Raw genomic sequence first — 18,273 nt, forward strand, 5'->3', positions numbered from 1 at the left:
TCCAGAGGGAGAAGCACAGGGGACCTAGGACAAAACCCTCAGAGCTACAACCCAACTGTCACAGATTTCAGGAAGCAGGCATACTATTCAGGTTTGCCTAGTATCTGCAATATCCCAGCACTCCCAACACTCCCAAATCCCAGCAGCTGGATGCACTCATGGAGCTTCAAACAATGCTGAGGAGAAAAGGCTGAGCAAAGCACAGGCTACAGCCTCCAAAAGACAGCAGCTGGCCACCTCGTCACGTGCACAGCTGTTGTTCTGCTCAGCATCTGGGTGGCCCTTCAAGAGTTTTCTGGTCTGGAAACCATTTTTTTCCCCTCCTCTAAACAAAGAAGAAGATGGCCAGACTTAGTGCTTTTTTGGGGGGCGGGGGGAATCTTCCTTCCTGCTTTAAAGTTTAACATAAATTCCATGTTGGCAAGAATGGAAAATAGTATTGATATGTTGACTTTGCAGCCTGTGCTATCGTGCTCTTCCTTGGCCACTGCTTAACCTGCTACAGCATGACACCTTCCCTGTGTCAGCCTTGCCTCGTCCCAGATACTCTGCCTCTGGGGTGAAAAGGGACCAAGATGCCCCAGATCATGTTGCATTTAAGGTGATTTTGCTGAAACTGCTCAAAAGGGACGAGTCTGATACAGACTGATCTGAAGTAGACTTGCAGGTGGTTTGCTTCTGTCGGAATAAACCCTTACTCCTGGATATTAGCCTCAGATCTGGAATGCAGCTCCTATTTTTGCAGAAGCTTAATTTGTGAACTTAATTTCCGCTAGCCTGACTTTGCAGCTGTCCAGGGACTTGTGTGTACAGAGACAGATATGTTCTGTGGAGTATGGAGTTACAGCAGAGGGAATCCCTGTGGTGAATTTGCTAAAATTTTATGACTGTTTCCAGGGACACTTCTCCCAGTAAGGCAAAGTTTTACAACCACTGGAGGGCATGCATGTGGATTCAGGGGATTTAAATTTATTTTTAATAAAATAGTTTTTCCAACCTATCAGAATCTCCTTTACTGATGTTATAAAAATACCACCCCAAAATATTTTTTGGGAAAAATAAAAAAAAAGAAAAAAAAAAAAAAAGAAATTCAGTGCTTTTTTTACAGTAAGGTGTCTTACAGAGATTTCTCCTTTAGCATCCTACTGTTTACCTGTGAATTTTCTCTTATAGATCTGGTTATTAGGCAAGGATTACAGACTTTAAAAGGCTGTCCTTTTTTATCCTTTCTCTATCCTCTTTCCATGTCTGGTCTACAATTAAAAGTTTCTTCAGTATTTGTATCAGAGAGGAGAGAGGAGGGGCAAAAAATTACAAAATGCTGCAATGACAGCAAACCTACCATTGTAGTAAAATATTTTTTAATTCTACTTGAATAATTTATTCCATTTTGGATCCTGACTAAAGACAGTTCAGGGGGACTCAGAAAAAATTAGGACTAGGTTGAAGCAGTCACAGAAGCACCATAAGCATGTGTGCTCTCTCTTATATGTAACAAAATACAAACTCTATAACCACTCACTGACTAAACATGACAATCTGCCCTGAGCTCACTTGATGTGGCTTGGTCCAAGAATACCAAGTACAATGATGTCCACCAAACTCATGAGGGCATTCTCCAGAAGCTCAGATGCTGTCATGGAGAAATGTTTACCTCCCTATTTTTGATTCAAGACTCCTGTGGAGTTTGTGGCAGAAAACTGCATAATGTATTTTCCTAGCAGACTTGTTAAGTTATTCTTCTTCCAAGCTGGTTTCTGCCATCATTCCACCTCATGACAATACCTTGCGCTCTCAAACTGGACACTACATTATTAACACAGCAAAAAGCTTCATCAACTGAGATTTTATTTGAAATGGTTGGGAAAAAAATCCTTTACACAAAACTTATAATGCTGTCACAACCCCCCATATGGAGGAGGATGGCAAGAAAGAGAAATGGGATGTGTGAAATGGCACTTCTCACCTGAGGATAAGACAGAGAGTATGCTGCACAAACAAGATAAGAGGAGCATGCTGAGCCCAAAGCATGGCAGAGGTGATGTGAAGACTAGGGGAAATGTACAGAGGTAATGTGTGATTATGTGGGTATCTCAACATGTACAATTCCTATAGAAACAATGAAGCAGGCCATGTCCTTCAAAGACCAGGACATCTTTCAAGAGGCCACTGAAGGAAAAGAGGGAGTAAACTTGTGTAATCCACACAAACCATTTCCCAAACTTCTTTCTTTGCTAGTGTCTCAAATGCTTACATTTTCAAATGCTCACATTTTCCTGACAACTGTTTTCCTCTTAAGGATATATTTTCTTTTGAGAAGATAGGGATAGACAGGGAATTCTGTAAACTAATGCTAGTGTGGACTAAATTTACATTTCGGGTGCAAAGAAGTCTAGTTCAAGAAAAGGGGCAGATCAGTCACAAAGATCAGTAGCCAGTGCCTCTGCAGATAGGATCCCACTGCGGCAATAACTTTTCCTTATATCTATAGTCAACAGTAACACTCTCCACTGGAAACTGTGCAGGATCTGAATCAAATCTGAATTATGCATGAGAACTTCATTTAATGTGCAATAGATAGACTGCTGTTGCTTATATTCAAAGGCTTTTTTTTTTTTTTTGTCAGCAAACTGATGACACTCTTCTTCTTTAAGATTTCTACCTTCATTTAATTAAAAAAATATATATATATATTTTTTTTTTTTTTTTTTTCCTCTGTGAGATAATGGATCTGGACTGGTGGTACTGCCATAAAATCACAGTGCAGTCAGGACACCGGGGTTTGTACCACAAGGAAAATTAGCAGCAAGGAAAAGTGAACACAATGCACCTCTTTGTGGATGTTCTCACCTAGTTATTTTGGGGAAGAAACATCAGTCACCTTACCTCCAGGATGGTTTTCTGGCTAGATACTTCATGTCTATTGACTACTCCATAGAAAACATTTTCTCTTTGTAAAGAAAACCACAGTGGGCTTGTGGACAATGTAGCTCATGCCTTGAGCTACATTTCTTAGAAAAAGTTAATGTCTCACAAACACAAAGAACACACTGATATCTTTATGAACACCCAACACAAAAGGAGCTTGAAGGCACACAACTTTACCTGTTGATTTTGGTAGGCTGTCACAGTGGTGAAGACAGTCTCTGGGAAGTTGAAGGTTTTCACCCCATCTCCTGAAGGAACTGGCTTTGTAGGAGAAAGGTCACTGCTGAAGTCCTTTCGGATGACATGAACACGGGGCTGGTACTTATGCATTGAATGTAAGATTATCTAAAGGGAAAAAAAAAAAAAAAAAAAAAAAAAAAAGAGGAGGAAGAAGAGGTAGTGGGATTTTTGTTTGTTTGCTTGTTTGTTTGTTTTTCTAAAATTTCTGCACTACATCCAGAAGTATGAGGAAGCAGGGGAGGATTAAGGGCTAATGCAAAAGAAGTTACTCTTGTCTTACAAGTACATACGAGACAAAGTTCATGCCACATGCAGATGCTGCGTCAAAGTGGACTTTTCGGGAGAGAACGGGGATTTACTGCTTTAGAGGGCCAAGCAACATTTTAAAGAAAAGCACTGAAATAGGGAAAAAAGCTCAGCCATGGAGAGTATCTACAGATATGCGTGGCAATCAGGTCAGAGGAGCATTAGAGCAAGAGCAGCATCCTTCTCAGTCCGGGATGAGGGAAGCTGGGGCAGGAGGTGCTAAAATTAGCTTCTAACTTACATGGCCTTGATCATCAAGTTCATTGTTGGTCAGCTTGAGCTTGTCAAAACTGACCACCTGCCTCATCCAAGTGTCTCCAGAAGCCAGTGAGTCAGGGTGGATGTAAACCCTTGGGGGCACTGGGGAGTCAGCATTGCCAGCCACCATCCACTTGGAGCTGTGGTACACATACCTGAAAGGAAAAGGGGTGATGGCTAAGGAAAGTTGTCACTCACTCACTAGAGGAACAATTTTAGGGCTTCTCCTCCCCTGCCACCCTACCGCACACACCTCAAGCTCTCATTTGCAGTCAGGGGGGAATGTGCTTTATTGCAACCTCCTACCTTCTAAATGAAAGCCAGATTACCCCTGAGCCACTTGTTCAGACCTGATTCATTATTAAAACCACCTTTGCAGTTATTTTCTCTGTAAAACTCTGCCACATGTGCCTTCTCAACTCCTTAACCCTCTCTGAGCCAGAGGCTAGAGAATACTAGTAAACAAAGTCCTCTCTGAAAATATTAATAAACGCCCCATAATTTCTGGAAATCTGCACTGGATGCCATACCAGAGTGTATAAAACACATGTGTTCATCCAGACAGGACAAAATCCTATGGATACCACAACAACTGATAAAACAGAATTTCTCATTTAAAATGTCACAAAATAGGAAATTCCATTTAGTGTTGCAAAAGTAAGGATTAGAGGAAAAAAAAAAAAAGATCTTTTGTGTTCCTGACCTAACCATCCAATATGTGCCACAAATTACTTTCCTACAGCTTTCTCTGGAGATTTTGTTTTTCTTTCTGTCCTGTGGCTCCTTCAGCTTAAGGTATTTCACAAACAGTCCTGTTAACACTTCTAGGTCGTGCCCTACACTGCCCTTCCTTGGGTCTCTACTCAGCTCTGTGAAGCTATTTCAGTCCTTACCTACAAACAGTGACTCATTTCCTGTATTTTCAAAAGAAATGCAAAGAAATAAATCCATTCCTTTCAGTGCTAGCTTGTTCGATGTGGCTGAATAAGCTAACAAGGACAGAAACAAAGTATAAGGCAATATACACATTTTCAATTTTAGCACTGAACCATACTGAAAGGGAGACAAAAAAAAAATGTCTGAGTATCAGGTACCACCCTGATACCTCCCAGGAAAGTCACTTTCCTGAGAAACCTCCTGGATGATCTGAGAGCAAAATTAATAATATATAAATAAGTAATATTTAGCATTTGAGGCATAGTTCTTGAATCTCTGAAGTTTGGTACAGTAAAGACTATTTCGGGAAAAGACTTGCTCTCAAGAGTCTTTTAATGAGTCTAGATAAAACACCTCTGTCTGGATAGTATTCTGGGGTGCAGACCACCATGAGTTTTCCAGCATATTTTTCTATGGTGCAGAGCCCATTAATACCAGAGAAATCTCCTCATCCCATCTTTCAGTTCAGTGGTGGCAATTCACCAGAGGTTTTCCCAACAGCTCCATGCTGTAGATCAGGATCTTCAATCCCAGTTGCTGCTGTGCTGGACAGTAAATGCTTTTAAAACAAAAATTACCCAATTTTGTTCAGGCTAGACCTGAGGTACCCCCCATTTGTTCATTGTCCACTTGCCCATTCTTTCTTGCTGAGGTAGGTGGTTTTAGAGGATCCGGACTCCAGTGACCAGGTCTCTTAGACAGTCATTGTTAATTGTGTTGTTAATAAATTCCCATTAAAATCTGATTACTATTCAAAACCATAGAGCATGACCATCTAGTTCCAAGGCCCCTGGCTTAGACAAGGACACTTTCCACTAGACCAGGTTGTTCAAAGCCCCATCCAATCTGGCCTTAAACAGCTCCAGGGACAGGGCATCCACGTCTTCTCTGGACAACTGGTTCTGGTGCCTCCCCACACTCTTTCTTCCTAATATCTAATCTAAATCACATTGCCTGTATTTGTGCTTGGGATTACCCCAGCCTAGATGCAGGACCTCACACTTGGCCTTGTTGAACTTCAAGAGCTTTGCATGAGCCCGCCTCAAGCCTGTCAAGGTGCTTCTGGGTGGCATCCCCTCCCTTCAGTGTGCCAACTACACAACTCAGCATGGTGTTAGCAGACTTGATGAAGGTGCACTCAGTCCCACTGTGCTTGTCACTGACAAAGATGTTAAATAGCACTGGTCCAGTACAGAACCCTGAAGATCACTGGATCACCACTCTTCACAGGTCATCAAGACCTAGACATCAAGCTGTTGACTGCAACTCTTTGAGTGTGACCAACCAGCCAATTCCTTGTCTACCTAGAGGTGTATCAGTCTCAGATAACAGTCCAAATGTGCAATACAGTATATTAAACCTCTGTATTTTTTTTTTTTGTATTACAATTCTGGTCAAATCAATTAATGGTGTAAACAGAGTGTACTCCAGCATACCTTTGCAATAGTGTGTAATGGCATATATCTTTCATATGCTTTCATTGACACTGATCCATCACAATGTTTCTATCTTTACACCTAAAAAGCTTACCTGTATCTCTTGTTATCCACAGGCACAATATCCATGGCAATATAATACTGCTGATGGGGATCCAAACCTGTAATTTTCACTCTCATGGCTGGAAACATTCTCCTAGAAAAAAAAGAAGAGTAGAAATAAGGAAGAAAATAGTGAATAAAGAAGCTGAAGGGGCTCTTACTCCTCTCTGACACCAGGAGCATGCTACTTTACAAAACCCACTTCTTGGCATAACTCCTCTGGGCCTCTGGGTTCAGTGTAGTTAGCAAAGATTGTGCTGGTGGTGCTACGTATCTTTTTTTTTTTTTTTTTTTTTCCATTAAGAAAAGGAATAACAGGATAACAACCTGTGGGTTACAATAATCACTCCCAGTCAAGCAGTCTCTGCTCCTGACTTGTAGCAGACAGTTCTGTTACACTCCGCACAAATTGTCCCTCAGGTCAGGCCTCCTCTCTAGGTATTTCAGTACACAGATGGGCAGTATACATTCTTGGTTCTGCTTTTCCATCTAGAATTATGCTTTCATGTCATACTAAATGCAGAATCATTTTTGTTCTGTGTTTTTGAGAAATTCACATTTCAGTATGGACTTTGGTAGTGCTAGAAAGCAAAACCATCATCCTGAAAGATCCTCTTGCTTTTATGCTTACAGATACTTAAAAAAAAAAAAAAGTCCCTTAAATAAATCTGCTTATTAGGCGTACATTTCACACAACAAAAACAATGGCATTATCACCATGGTTTCCTTGAAGTCTAGTCAGTATTTTGTGAAAAACCTTTTTTAAGTGCTGTGTTTTCTGTGACATATGATCCAGTTCTGTCTTAAGATTTTTCACCTGATAGGTAAGTTATGAAACTTTTCACCAGCAAAAATTAGTTTCCAGCCTTTCTTTTCTTGTTTGAGCACAAGTTTAGCTGTGCTGTGTATTGGTCACTGTTCCAGAGATGTGTGTTGCTAGACAATTATTTCAGAATACAATAGCCCAGAACAATGTTAATATCAAAATATATCAGTATTGATGTAGCTATGTCATAATTTCTTCTTCTTCAAAATCCTCTGGTTGCCAATAATATAAATGCCATTCTATACTCCTCAACCAGCATGGTGAGTAAATCATTTATGTCATGTGTTAGGAGTTAGAGATGTACACATGCCTGCAGGGCTATGACCCCATTGACATTATGGAGAAGTGGTGGAAGCATGATTGATGTGAGGTTCCTATGACTGAATCCCCATTTTTAAAAAGGAAAAAAAAATAAATAAATGAAAGACCTAGGGAACTACAGGCCAGTCAGTCTCACTTCTGTGCCTGGCAAGATCATGGAATAGATCTTCCTGGAAACTAAGCTAAGGCACATGGAAAATAAGGAGATGATTGGTGACAGCCAACATGGCTTCACTAAGGGAAGATCATATCTGAAAAAATCTAGTGGCCTTCTTATGATGGAGGTACAGCGTTGGTGGATAGGGGAAGTGCAGCCAACGTTATCTACCTGGATTTGTGCAAAACATTTGACACGTACCCCATGTCTCCACTGTCTCTAAATTGGAGAGACATGGATTTAATGGATGGACCACTCAGTGGGTAAGGAATTGGCTGGTTGGTTACAGTCAAAGAGCTGTGGCCAACAGCTTGATGTCCAAGTGGAGATCAGTAATGAGTGGTGTTCCTCAGGGATAAGTATTGGGACCAGCGCTGTTTAACAAATTAGCTGGTGCAATGGACAGTGGAATTAATTGCACCCTCAGCAAGTTTGCCAATGACACCAAGCTGTGTGGTGCAGTTGACATACTGGAGGGAAGAGATGTCATCCAGAAGGATCTTGACAGGCTTGAGAGCAAAGCTCTTGAATTTCAAGAAGGCCAAGTGTGAGGTCCTGCATCTAGGCTGGGGTAATCTCAAGCACAAATACAGGCTGGGAGATGGGTATATTGAAGACAACCCTACTGATAAGGACTTGGGGGTATTGGTGGATGAAAAACAATACAAACTGTCAATGTGCATTTGCAGCCCAGAAAGCCAACCCATATCCTGGGCTGCATCAAAAGAAGTGTAGCCAGCAGATCGAAGGAGGTGATTCTCCCCCTCTATTCTGCTCTTGTGAGATCCCACCTGGAGTACTGCATTCAGGTCTGGGGCCCCCAACACAAGAAGGACATGGATCTATTAGAAAGAGTCTAGAGGAGGACCACAAAGATGATCAAAGTGCTGGAGCACCTCCCCTATGAAGGGAGGTTAAGAGAGCTGGGGACATTCAGTTTAGAGAAGACTTCAGGGAGACTTTATAGCAGCCTACCAGTACCTAAAGGTGGCCTACAGAAAAGATGGGGAGGGGCTCTTACTCAGGGAGTTTAGTGGTAGGACAAGGGATAATGTGTTTAAACTAAAAGAGGGTAGAGTTAGATTGGATATTAGGAAGAAATTCTTTACTATTAAATATCATTAAATTCATGATGAAAAAAATCCAGAAAAGTGTACAATAAATCTTTGTCCCTTGTTTCTAGGGGGCCTCCCTAGGAACAGTCACGACATTTTTCCTTCTATTTAGCAAAGAGTAGTGAAATGTATGAGAAGATTTACATCTCCTCCCAACATTTTTGTTTCTCAAAGTATGGACACAGCCTGGAGGAAGGAAATGGGAAAGTTTGTGAACATCTCCAAACTTGTCTTTCAAAAATGTACTCAAGGGATGCAACCATGAGAAGTTATATTATTCTTTCCCATCTGGACCACATACAACCACTTGGAGAAGAGGGTGGGAAGGAGGAGGTCAACACTCAGCATTCACCCTGCCCATAGCTCTTCCTTTTCAGGCCATGGAGAAGCAAAGTTCTGATCTATTAGTAACTGAATCTGCCTTGGAAAAGGGCATTCATCGAGGGGGCAGTGAGAACATCACCCCACAGCTGCCAGCACATCACTAGCCAGAGTTATGAGAGACATAAAACTGTCAGAAAAATTGTCTGCAGAAACCTTTCAAAGACAGACATTTGTATAGCTGATGGTGTGAGTTTGCTAGAGGAACAATTTAGAGGGGAAGAAAGGAATAATGGATTAGTCTTCAGTGGCTTGAGGACATTACCTTGTTTCTACCACAATGGCTCATTAAATCTACCAAGCCAAATGGGTACAGGATGTGGCATTTTACAATCCAGCTCTCATTAATTGGATGGAGGTGGCTTGGGAGAAGCTTAAGAGGTAGGTCGTGTTTCAGAGGGTTGATGAGAAATCCAGGATTAATTCTGAGTCTCTTTGGGTCTAAGTCTGTGTACTATTTTTGGAAAACTGAACACTGTGTGTTCCCAGCAGCTCTCTCCAAAACTGCAACCCTGTGTAATGTTTCAGTATAGCTTATGGGGTTGTTTGCTTATGAAATAGCTTGTAAAAGATTACCACAGACCATTCAACAGGCTTAGGGGCTAATCTCTAAAATGATCAGAGAGAGCTCAGCTAATCCCACTGCTTTCTCTAATGTTTAAGTGTATTTTAAAGTTTTCTAAAAAATTAAGGTTTTGTTTTTCTTTGGGTGTAAACGTAACTCAGGTTTCTTTGACGTAAGGATGTGACCTGAACCTATCACAGCTGGTTTCCAGCAGCACTTCTGTGTGGAAAGGGGAAAATGGAAAACGTAGAGATAAACAGTAGTGACTGAGTGACATAGGTGGAATCTGGGATAAGTCCCGGTGCTCTGTTTTCTGTTGGCTGACTCTTTGTCTCCCTAGGCACCAACCCTATAGAAAATAGAGGGTTCAAAGGTCTGGAAGGAATTCAGGTCATTTGAATATGGCTGTATTCATAAACAGTCAAGAACCTTTCATCCAGAAAAATATCAGTTGTCTTTATAGTCAACAGCTCAGACACGAAGGCTGTTAGTTTTCACAGGGAACACATGATGACATTTGATACAGTTCAGGAGGAGGTTTTATATCAACAGCAGTTTGGGATGGTCAAGTTATTTATATATCAGCTTTACCACTCAGCAGGAAAGCAATCTTCCTAAACTTAGGCTGGAAATCTGTACACATATATACAGTACCCATTTAGGGGAAATATGACATGATATGAAATAAGTTATTTCAATTGATTTAGAAACACTTAGAAGAGTTTTAAAAAGCATTCTTGTAAGAAACATGTGCCTCAGCCTACTCAATCCCTTATTTCTTCCATAATGAGAAAGAGGTTTATTAAACTCTGAAAGCAAAGAAAATTAATGATACATATAGATCTTTTCATTAAAATAGTAATTGCTAGCATGGTAGTGCAATGATTTTAAAAACCATGTTTGTGAATTTGCAGAGATAGAAAGAAATTAAATTGCAGCAATCAGCTTTTTTTTTGTTCTTGTTGAAACTTTTCATTTAACATGAAATCATAGTTTTCATTTAAGGAAACTGTTCAGAGAAAGTTTATGTGTATATCCCCAAACTGTATTCTTTTTCCCAATAAAATAATCTTCAGTTTCTCACACTTAGGAGTCTCAAAAGAGACAGCCCCTAACCCTGCCCCTGGAACTAGCATATGTAAAGCCTTTGTCAAGTTGGATCTGTCTACAAAGTTGGCATGCTCTGAGTGGGCTCATGGGCAAGATTACCTCCAAGTATCCTTTCCAACATAAATTCATTCTCTGTTTCACAGTTAAGTTTTTGAGACGGCACCACTCATTAGGTGATAAGACATTAATGGGTACCTGGCTGGTTGTCTCAAAATACAACTGCAGTTCCTTAAAGCTGCTTAGACACTGGAAATACACCTGTACAGACAGTTTAGTGAGCTAAAGTCAGAAGACAATTTAAAAGGATCAACACAATTTACTTTACAGCTTTCATGACTGTTCAACTTAATGATTTACATACCATGTAAACAAAAACTTAACTTAAATGGGATTAAATTTGCCTAAGGGTGACATATGCTAAATGTAAACCATAAAATGAAGATATGTGTTCTTCAATTGTGCTACAAGACTGTTTATCTTTTGGTACAGACTTATTGACACGAACAGAGGGATTAGTCACTTCCCAGTCATAAGAAAATGGGATTAAGAAACTCTGAAAAATATTCAGGCTGATTTAGGCTTGCAGATTAAGTGTGCATAGTGTTTACAACATACCTGAATTTACAGTGTTACCTGAAGTTATAGCTATTTTTATAACTCATATTTCCTTGTCTTTATGTCTGGTGCCAAATGTATATTTATTTATAAAAACAAACCCGTGGAAGTGAAAGTGAGGGACAGGAATGGAAGGGAAGGCAAGAATGCTTCCTTGTTTCCCTCTGCAGTGTGAGAATATGTAGAGAAGTGTTGAGAGGAAAAGTTGATGCAAGGCTGGGAGAAAAAGGATTATTATAAGGCAGAAGCAGTCCAGCAGATCTTCCCAGCAGCTCCCCAAAGGGACATTTTCTAGAAGCTGGAGAAAGCTTATCTGATCCACTGGGCCAAGACCTCTGGGCAACAGTCTGGTAGCTGCATCCTGCCAGCCCTTGCTCTGAGAAGTCCTCTCCACAAGTCCCTTTAGTATCAACAAAGCTTTGAAACAAAATCCCTGGTTTTTACTCAACTGAAGAGGACCATGGGGCCCTTCCCTTCTTCCTTCCATTGGAAATAAAACAGCCATTCAGTAGTGTAAACAGCCCTAAGTACATGTTTCAAACAACTCTGGCTCATAGTTTCTGGGAGGGAAAGAAACTCCAGTCAAAATACCATTTAACCTATCAGGAGGCACTGAAGAGTCAGGAGATAGCAAGGCCACCTCTTCCATTCACTCTGTTGTGTTTTTTTTTATCCCCACTGTTTTTGCTGAGCCTGGCCTCAGCACCCAGGTTTGAGCAATCCCTCAGCACAGATATGGTAACTTTGATAAGACTCATGCATTCATTTCCCTCATTGCTGAGAAGAAATCCTGAATTTGCTACAAGCAGAACCTATGTCCCAGAGGAATACCTCCTGTCTGTGTTTCTGTGCTCAGTCACAATCATCTCCATAAGAGGTGGCATTTCCCTTCCAGAGCAGTACTCCAAACATTCACTGTAGTGGAAGTGCATCCCTCCCTCAGTAATAATTGCACATTTCTTTCTCATTTGGGCAGCACTTCTGTCAGCAGTTAACTATTGGAGCTGCAGCTCAGATGATCATGGTCTTTAGCTAGATAATGTGGGGAGGGATTCAGATTCCTGTGCTAATGTTGCCAGCAAGCATGAATGCATGGTGGAGGAGAGTAGAGAAAAATAGTTAAATATGTTTTTAGGAATAGTTGCTTTAAATCAGTATGACCTGGGGCTTAAGGTGAGTTCATTTTATTTTGTACAGTCTAAGGCTGCATTTCAAACAAAAAATAGATAAAAGAGATTGCAGTTTTGAATGCACTGCAGCTGACAAAAAGCCATTTGCATGTTTTGCACAAAGAACAAAGGACTCTTGTTAGAAGAATCTTATTAAATTCTGAATAACAGAGTTCTGATAGAAAGGAAGAAGGAAAAAGTTCTAAGAGAACTTTATGAAAACAGAAAAAAAATACAGGTTTATAGAAACAGACCAAAAAAAAAAAAAAAAAAGACATCTATAAATACAGTATCAAGAAAGAAAAAAATGAAGCAGTATTAAATGTGAATGGGAGTGGGAGTTTGAAAGCTAAGAAGTGTAGTATGCTGAACATAAGCAGGATATAGCTCCAGAAATATGTTTGAAATGAGAACGTAGGTTAGAAACTAGATTTAAACAGTAAGAGTAAAAAGACAATGTGAGGTCAGACAGGAGCCAAACAATGCCTTACCAGTCACATAAAATTAAGGAGCAGCTGTAGTCATAGGCAACTGAGTCTGTAATTATAAAGGCCTTGAAAACAAGAAGGCCTTGCAGGACTCAGACAGGGTTTCTGTAGGGAAAGCAGCAAGAACAGAAAATTGTTCCCTTGGGAAGGAAAAATTTGCAAAGAAGCTGTACATCTCTATTTCAGTAAATAATAGGAAATCCTCAGGAGATAACAATTCAGCTCTCTCTGCCAGAAATCATGCAATCTCATCTACTGGATATATCATGTATCATGCATCCCATAGAGAGAAACAGGACTGCTGGATATCTCTCACCCATCACAGACACATCCTCTCTGAAAGAAGGTTTAACTAAAAAAAAGGTAAACTTTTAACTAGTGCATATATTTTTTTAATCTATAAGAACTGTCACAAATAAGTAGATGTACTATGTAGCTAAATCATTAAACTTTGTGATAGTTAAATAAGAAACATGGTCTGCAGAAAAAAATCCCTTCCCATACTGTTAATCTAACCTCTGGAGAAGAATACCATCAAACAGAAAAATATATGTATGTTTAGTAGCTAACATAGAGTTTGTGTGGGCAGCCAGTGATGAGCCTGATGTCCATGAGGACTAAAGTAATAACAAACATCTCCTTTCAGGGAGAAAGAATATGATTTAGGTTTGTAATTAATATATTATTTGCTCAGTAAGTTAAGCTCTGTATTGTGCTACAAGTTTTTTTATAAGTGGAAAAATTGTCAAGACTGGAGCTTGCAAATGCTCTCAAGCTTGGCACTTGAGAATGCCATTAATGGTGTTAAAGAAAAAAAAACTTGAAAAAATAATTTCTTACAGTTCTTACATATTTCCCTGCATCTATTCCCTACATATATATATATATATTATTTTGGACTTCTTAAAATAAAGTTAATGTCTCTGTCTTCCTTAACATGTGCTGCTAAACATATCTGAAAGGTGGCTAAAATATAGACTTAGATATTTCATCAGAAAGTGCAACTAAACAAGGCCTTCCCCAGAGCTTGTAGACTTTTCTTCAAAAGCATGAAAATCAAAATATTTGAGCCAAAACTTAGAAAACTAAAACAAAGTTATCTTATATTGGACTAGTTGAAGAAAAAAAAAAATCAGGTAGGGGAAGCGAATATAAATATGAAGTGAGATGCTTCTTCACTAAATGAAAGCATTTTTCCCAGCATGAGGAAAATGGAATTGGAATTGCAGTTAACTGGATTTGTTGTTCATCATGTTCCCACATGGAAGGAACTAAGTACATCTCACAATAATTTTTAATCAGCTTCCTGTTATTACTGTGCAATTAGGGATATGTACCTATTGTTCATTATGATGATATGCAATGTGGAAAACTGTATTTGTCAAACAGAAAGGCAGCATGCATGACAAGTTCCATGAACCATTGCTGACATGAAACGTCTCAATTCATAAATGTCGAAACAATAGTTTTATATCACAAGTGTCAAAATACATACTTGAGACTGTTCCAAGCAACAAAATAGTGGTTTATAGCTTGAAGACAGCAGAAGAAAATTTTCAACAAAAATGTTTTCCTTTTTTTTAAACAAAAAGAAAAAGACAGCAATTTATTCAGTATTGCAATTTTTTAAAAACTTTATAAGAAAATATATATTTTTTTTTCATATGTGTGTACCAAGCAGACCTAATAGAAATTCTTCTTTTTTTTTTTTTTTTTGTACTGATCCAAAGTATTTAATGTAATTATTTGGTATTTCCCCAGAATATTTCAGGTTTTTGTTTGTTTGTTTGTTTGTTGTTTGTTTGTTTGTTTTGTTTTGTTTTTCTTCCATAAATCCTTCCTTCTCTAAAACCTCTGCAAATACTCTCAAGGCTTCTGTGAGAAGGCGTGTTGAACAATTTGTAAAACTGCAGTGGCATTGATGTTTCAAATTTTTTGGTTACTTGTAAGAGTGACAGAGCACTGGAACAGGTTGCCCAGAGAGGCTGTGAAGTCTCCTTCTCTGGAGATATTCAAAACCGGTCCGGACATGATCCTTTGCAATGTGCTCTAGGTGACCCTGCTTGGCAGAGGGGTTGGACCAGATGATCTCCAGAAGTCCCTTCCAACCTCAACAATTCTGTGATTCTGTGATTCTATGATCTTCATATCTCTATGGTTCTGGGTATTTTGCTGTGCACTGGTGTTGATGGGCTTTGAGATATTTATGCTGCTCTGAAGCCTATACACTCCATTTATTGTAAGAGAACGAACTATAATTAATCCAGCAGGTAACGATGTATTCTTTTCATTTTCAGATGCAGTGTAGTGCAGGCAACAGGAAGGAGGGAGGTGATTGTCCCCCACTACTCTGACCTTGTGAAGCCCCACCTGGAGAACCGTGTCCAAGTTTGGGGCACCCAGCACAAGAAAGAAGTGGACCTATTAAAGCAAGTCCAGAGGAGGGCTACAAAGATCATCAGAGGACTGGATCTCTCCTATGAAGAAAGGCAGAGAGAGCTGGGTATGCTCAGCCTGGAGAAGAGAAGGCTCAAGGAAGGCCTCATTGTGACCTTTTGATACATAAAGGGGTCTTACAAAAAAGATGGAGAAGAACTGTCTACTCAGGTAGATAATGATAGGACAAGGGGGAATGGTCTTAAACTAAAGAGGATAGATTTAGACTAGACATTAGAAATAAATTCATCATTGAAAGGGCAGTGAGGCACTGGAACAGGTTGCCCAGAGAAGCTGTGGATGCCACATCCCTGGAGGTGTTCAAGGCCAGACTTGATGGGGCCTTGGCCAGCGTGAACTAGGGGGTGGCATCGCCGCCTATGGTGGGAGGGTTGGAACCAGATGATCTTTAAGGTCCCTTCCAACTTGAGCCATTCTATGATTCTATGAAAACAAACTCAGAACCAATAAATTTGGTTCCTCCAGTGTCATATTTAATGATGCTAAACAGATTATTTAACCTGTTTGGATCTCAATTTCACCCTCTATGAGAAAAATGAAAATTAGTAGTTTTCTTCCCTTCTGTTTTGACTTCATTAGTGAAAAGATGTCAGATAACAGCAAGTATAATTATTTCTTTGCCTTTTCCATTTGAGGCAAAACCAGCAGCCCGTTCTGTATTGATTCAAAATGTTTCATTTTCTAATAAGACAGCACTTACAAAACCAGGAGCTAATCTGGTTCTCATAATCTTTGGGGATATCTGGGTTGTTTGTTCAAGAAAACTTTCCTCAAATTAACTGAACTTCCTGGGGCTTCTGAACACTAGTGACCACTTCACAAGAACATAAAAAAACAAGTCCAGCAGCTCTGGCAAATTCTGAGATCACTGACATGAAACTTAATTATGAAAAATCAAATACTGAGGTTGTTTTTTTCCCCACAAAACTATGGAAAAGTTGCCTTCTGCATTTCTGCGGAAGGGGCAGAAAAACTCCTGTGATAGCCACATGGTTTACTCTCATTAATCAGCCCTGTCCATGGTGCTGACTTTCTTCATAACAAGATTATTAGGAATTAAAATCTCATTGGGTGGAGGTAAGAATCTTTACATTAATGCAAACATGACTAAACCATTTGGGATCTTTAATAGCTTGAGGGATCTAGAAATTTTCAGTTTTCTTCAAGTTGTGTTTTGCTGAGCAGATTTTTATCCATTATTTAATAGTAGAGAGCAATGAGGATGTTATTCTCAGCTAAGAACTGCAGTGAGTTTTATTAAAAAAAAAAAAAAAAAAAAAAAAAAGGTTTATTAGTGGCTCTTCCTAACTGCAGTTGGCATGAGATTAGTTGCAAGAGCAGAGGGAAACACTAACCTTGCACATTTTTGATACAGGAAGTCATTAGCATTTTATCTATTTAGAATTGCAGGAAGACATTCCTTTGGTGCAAAGGTGAATTTGAATTAAGCTAGGCATGAGATTAAATCAACTGGCTCATGAAGTGCTATGGGAACTTGAAAGGAAAATCAAATGGCTCTCTCCCAATTCATAACTCAACAAAAATTCAGTACAGCTAGCAGCACAATGATTATTTCCTGTTTTATTTGCTCTAAGGAGAGTCTATCCTCAACTACTTCCTGCAGCTGCCAATTCTCCTTTGGAGCTACTGATTTAAGTAGTAATATGGAACTATTTTATCCTTAAAAAGATGGTAGGACATACAGCTGTGAAAATGTGACGACCATTCCCCAGTCACCTCCCACTCCCCATATTTACTTCCATGGACATATCAAGAAGAAAAAAATATTTCTTTTTTCCTCAAGGAAAAAAAAAAAAGTGTTTTTTTTTTTTTTTTTTTTTTTTTTATCTAGACAGAAAGTCAGATATCTTACCTGCCTGCTTTCGTGATAATCATCTCTGTCCCAATGTCATGAAATCTTTTCCACAGGTCAGCACACTGCAGTTCTACCTGGATCTCTTCCATGGATGAAGGTGGAGGAGGCTGAGGACCTGTTCCACCAGATGTAAGGTCAGAATGGGAGCCAAATGAACAGGATGTCCTTTCTGCCAACACCTCTGTGTCTGACCCAGTGCTCTGCTCTGAGTCTGTAAAATAAACATACCAGGTAAGACACTGTGGTTCTACCTACTGTAAGTAGAAAAGGGAGGGAAGAGGAAAGCCAGTAAAGGAACTGCTGAAGAATGGTACAATTGGCTTTGGTATATATATATATGTATATATATATGGTTTGTTGTGATTTATGAGCTGATTTTTGTCTTTGGGTTTCCAATATGACATCTGGCATTTTTATAAAGTTTTAGAAACAGCTGAAAAAAGACCCTCAACATAAAATATAAATAGCAACAAACACCACCACAATGCCAGGAACAGAGCACAAAATATAGATGGGAAAAAAAAAATGAAAAAAATAATAATTCAACCCATAGTTTTAATCCAACATTAAATTGTCTCACTGGAAAACTATATTCCATGTAATTGAACATCCTCCCACACTACTATTGAAGAATTGGTTATGTTTAAATATTTTTCCCCTTTTAATACTCTTGTCATCAAAAATAATGAGCATTTTCTATTTTGCTATTTGGCAATACCATTTTGGAAATGTGTTTTATTTGCTTTTATAATATTTTTTTGGAAAAATTACATTTCCTGGGAAAATAACCATGCAGCATTTGGTGAGGAATATGCTCTAGGCTATTGAAGGACAAAAAGGAAAGATAGTAAACATATGGAATACGTTACCAAGGAAAGTAATTGAAGCAAACCACATAAAAGACCACATGAGACAACCACCTCCCTCTATGGGGGAGAAGAAGAGAATGGTTTGCTTAAAAAATAAGCAAACAAACAAAAAAAATGA

The 18,273-nt window shown here is 39.3% G+C and overlaps 1 protein-coding gene across 1 annotated transcript in view; it reads right to left on the minus strand.

The window, feature by feature from the left end:
* TBX15 (T-box transcription factor 15) overlaps positions 1-18,273 on the minus strand; it is a 97,942-nt gene that overhangs the window by 21,746 nt on the left and 57,923 nt on the right. The window contains exons 2-5 of the mRNA XM_084501158.1: positions 17,284-17,497; positions 6,199-6,300; positions 3,716-3,887; positions 3,106-3,273 (exon numbers count right to left, since the gene is read on the minus strand). Coding sequence (XP_084357284.1) covers positions 3,106-3,273; positions 3,716-3,887; positions 6,199-6,300; positions 17,284-17,497 — 656 coding nt within the window. The remainder of the gene's footprint in view (positions 1-3,105; positions 3,274-3,715; positions 3,888-6,198; positions 6,301-17,283; positions 17,498-18,273) is intronic.

Source organism: Aythya ferina, assembly GCF_964211825.1.
Source record: "Aythya ferina genome assembly, chromosome: 1".
Classification (NCBI taxonomy): Eukaryota; Metazoa; Chordata; class Aves; order Anseriformes; family Anatidae; genus Aythya; species Aythya ferina.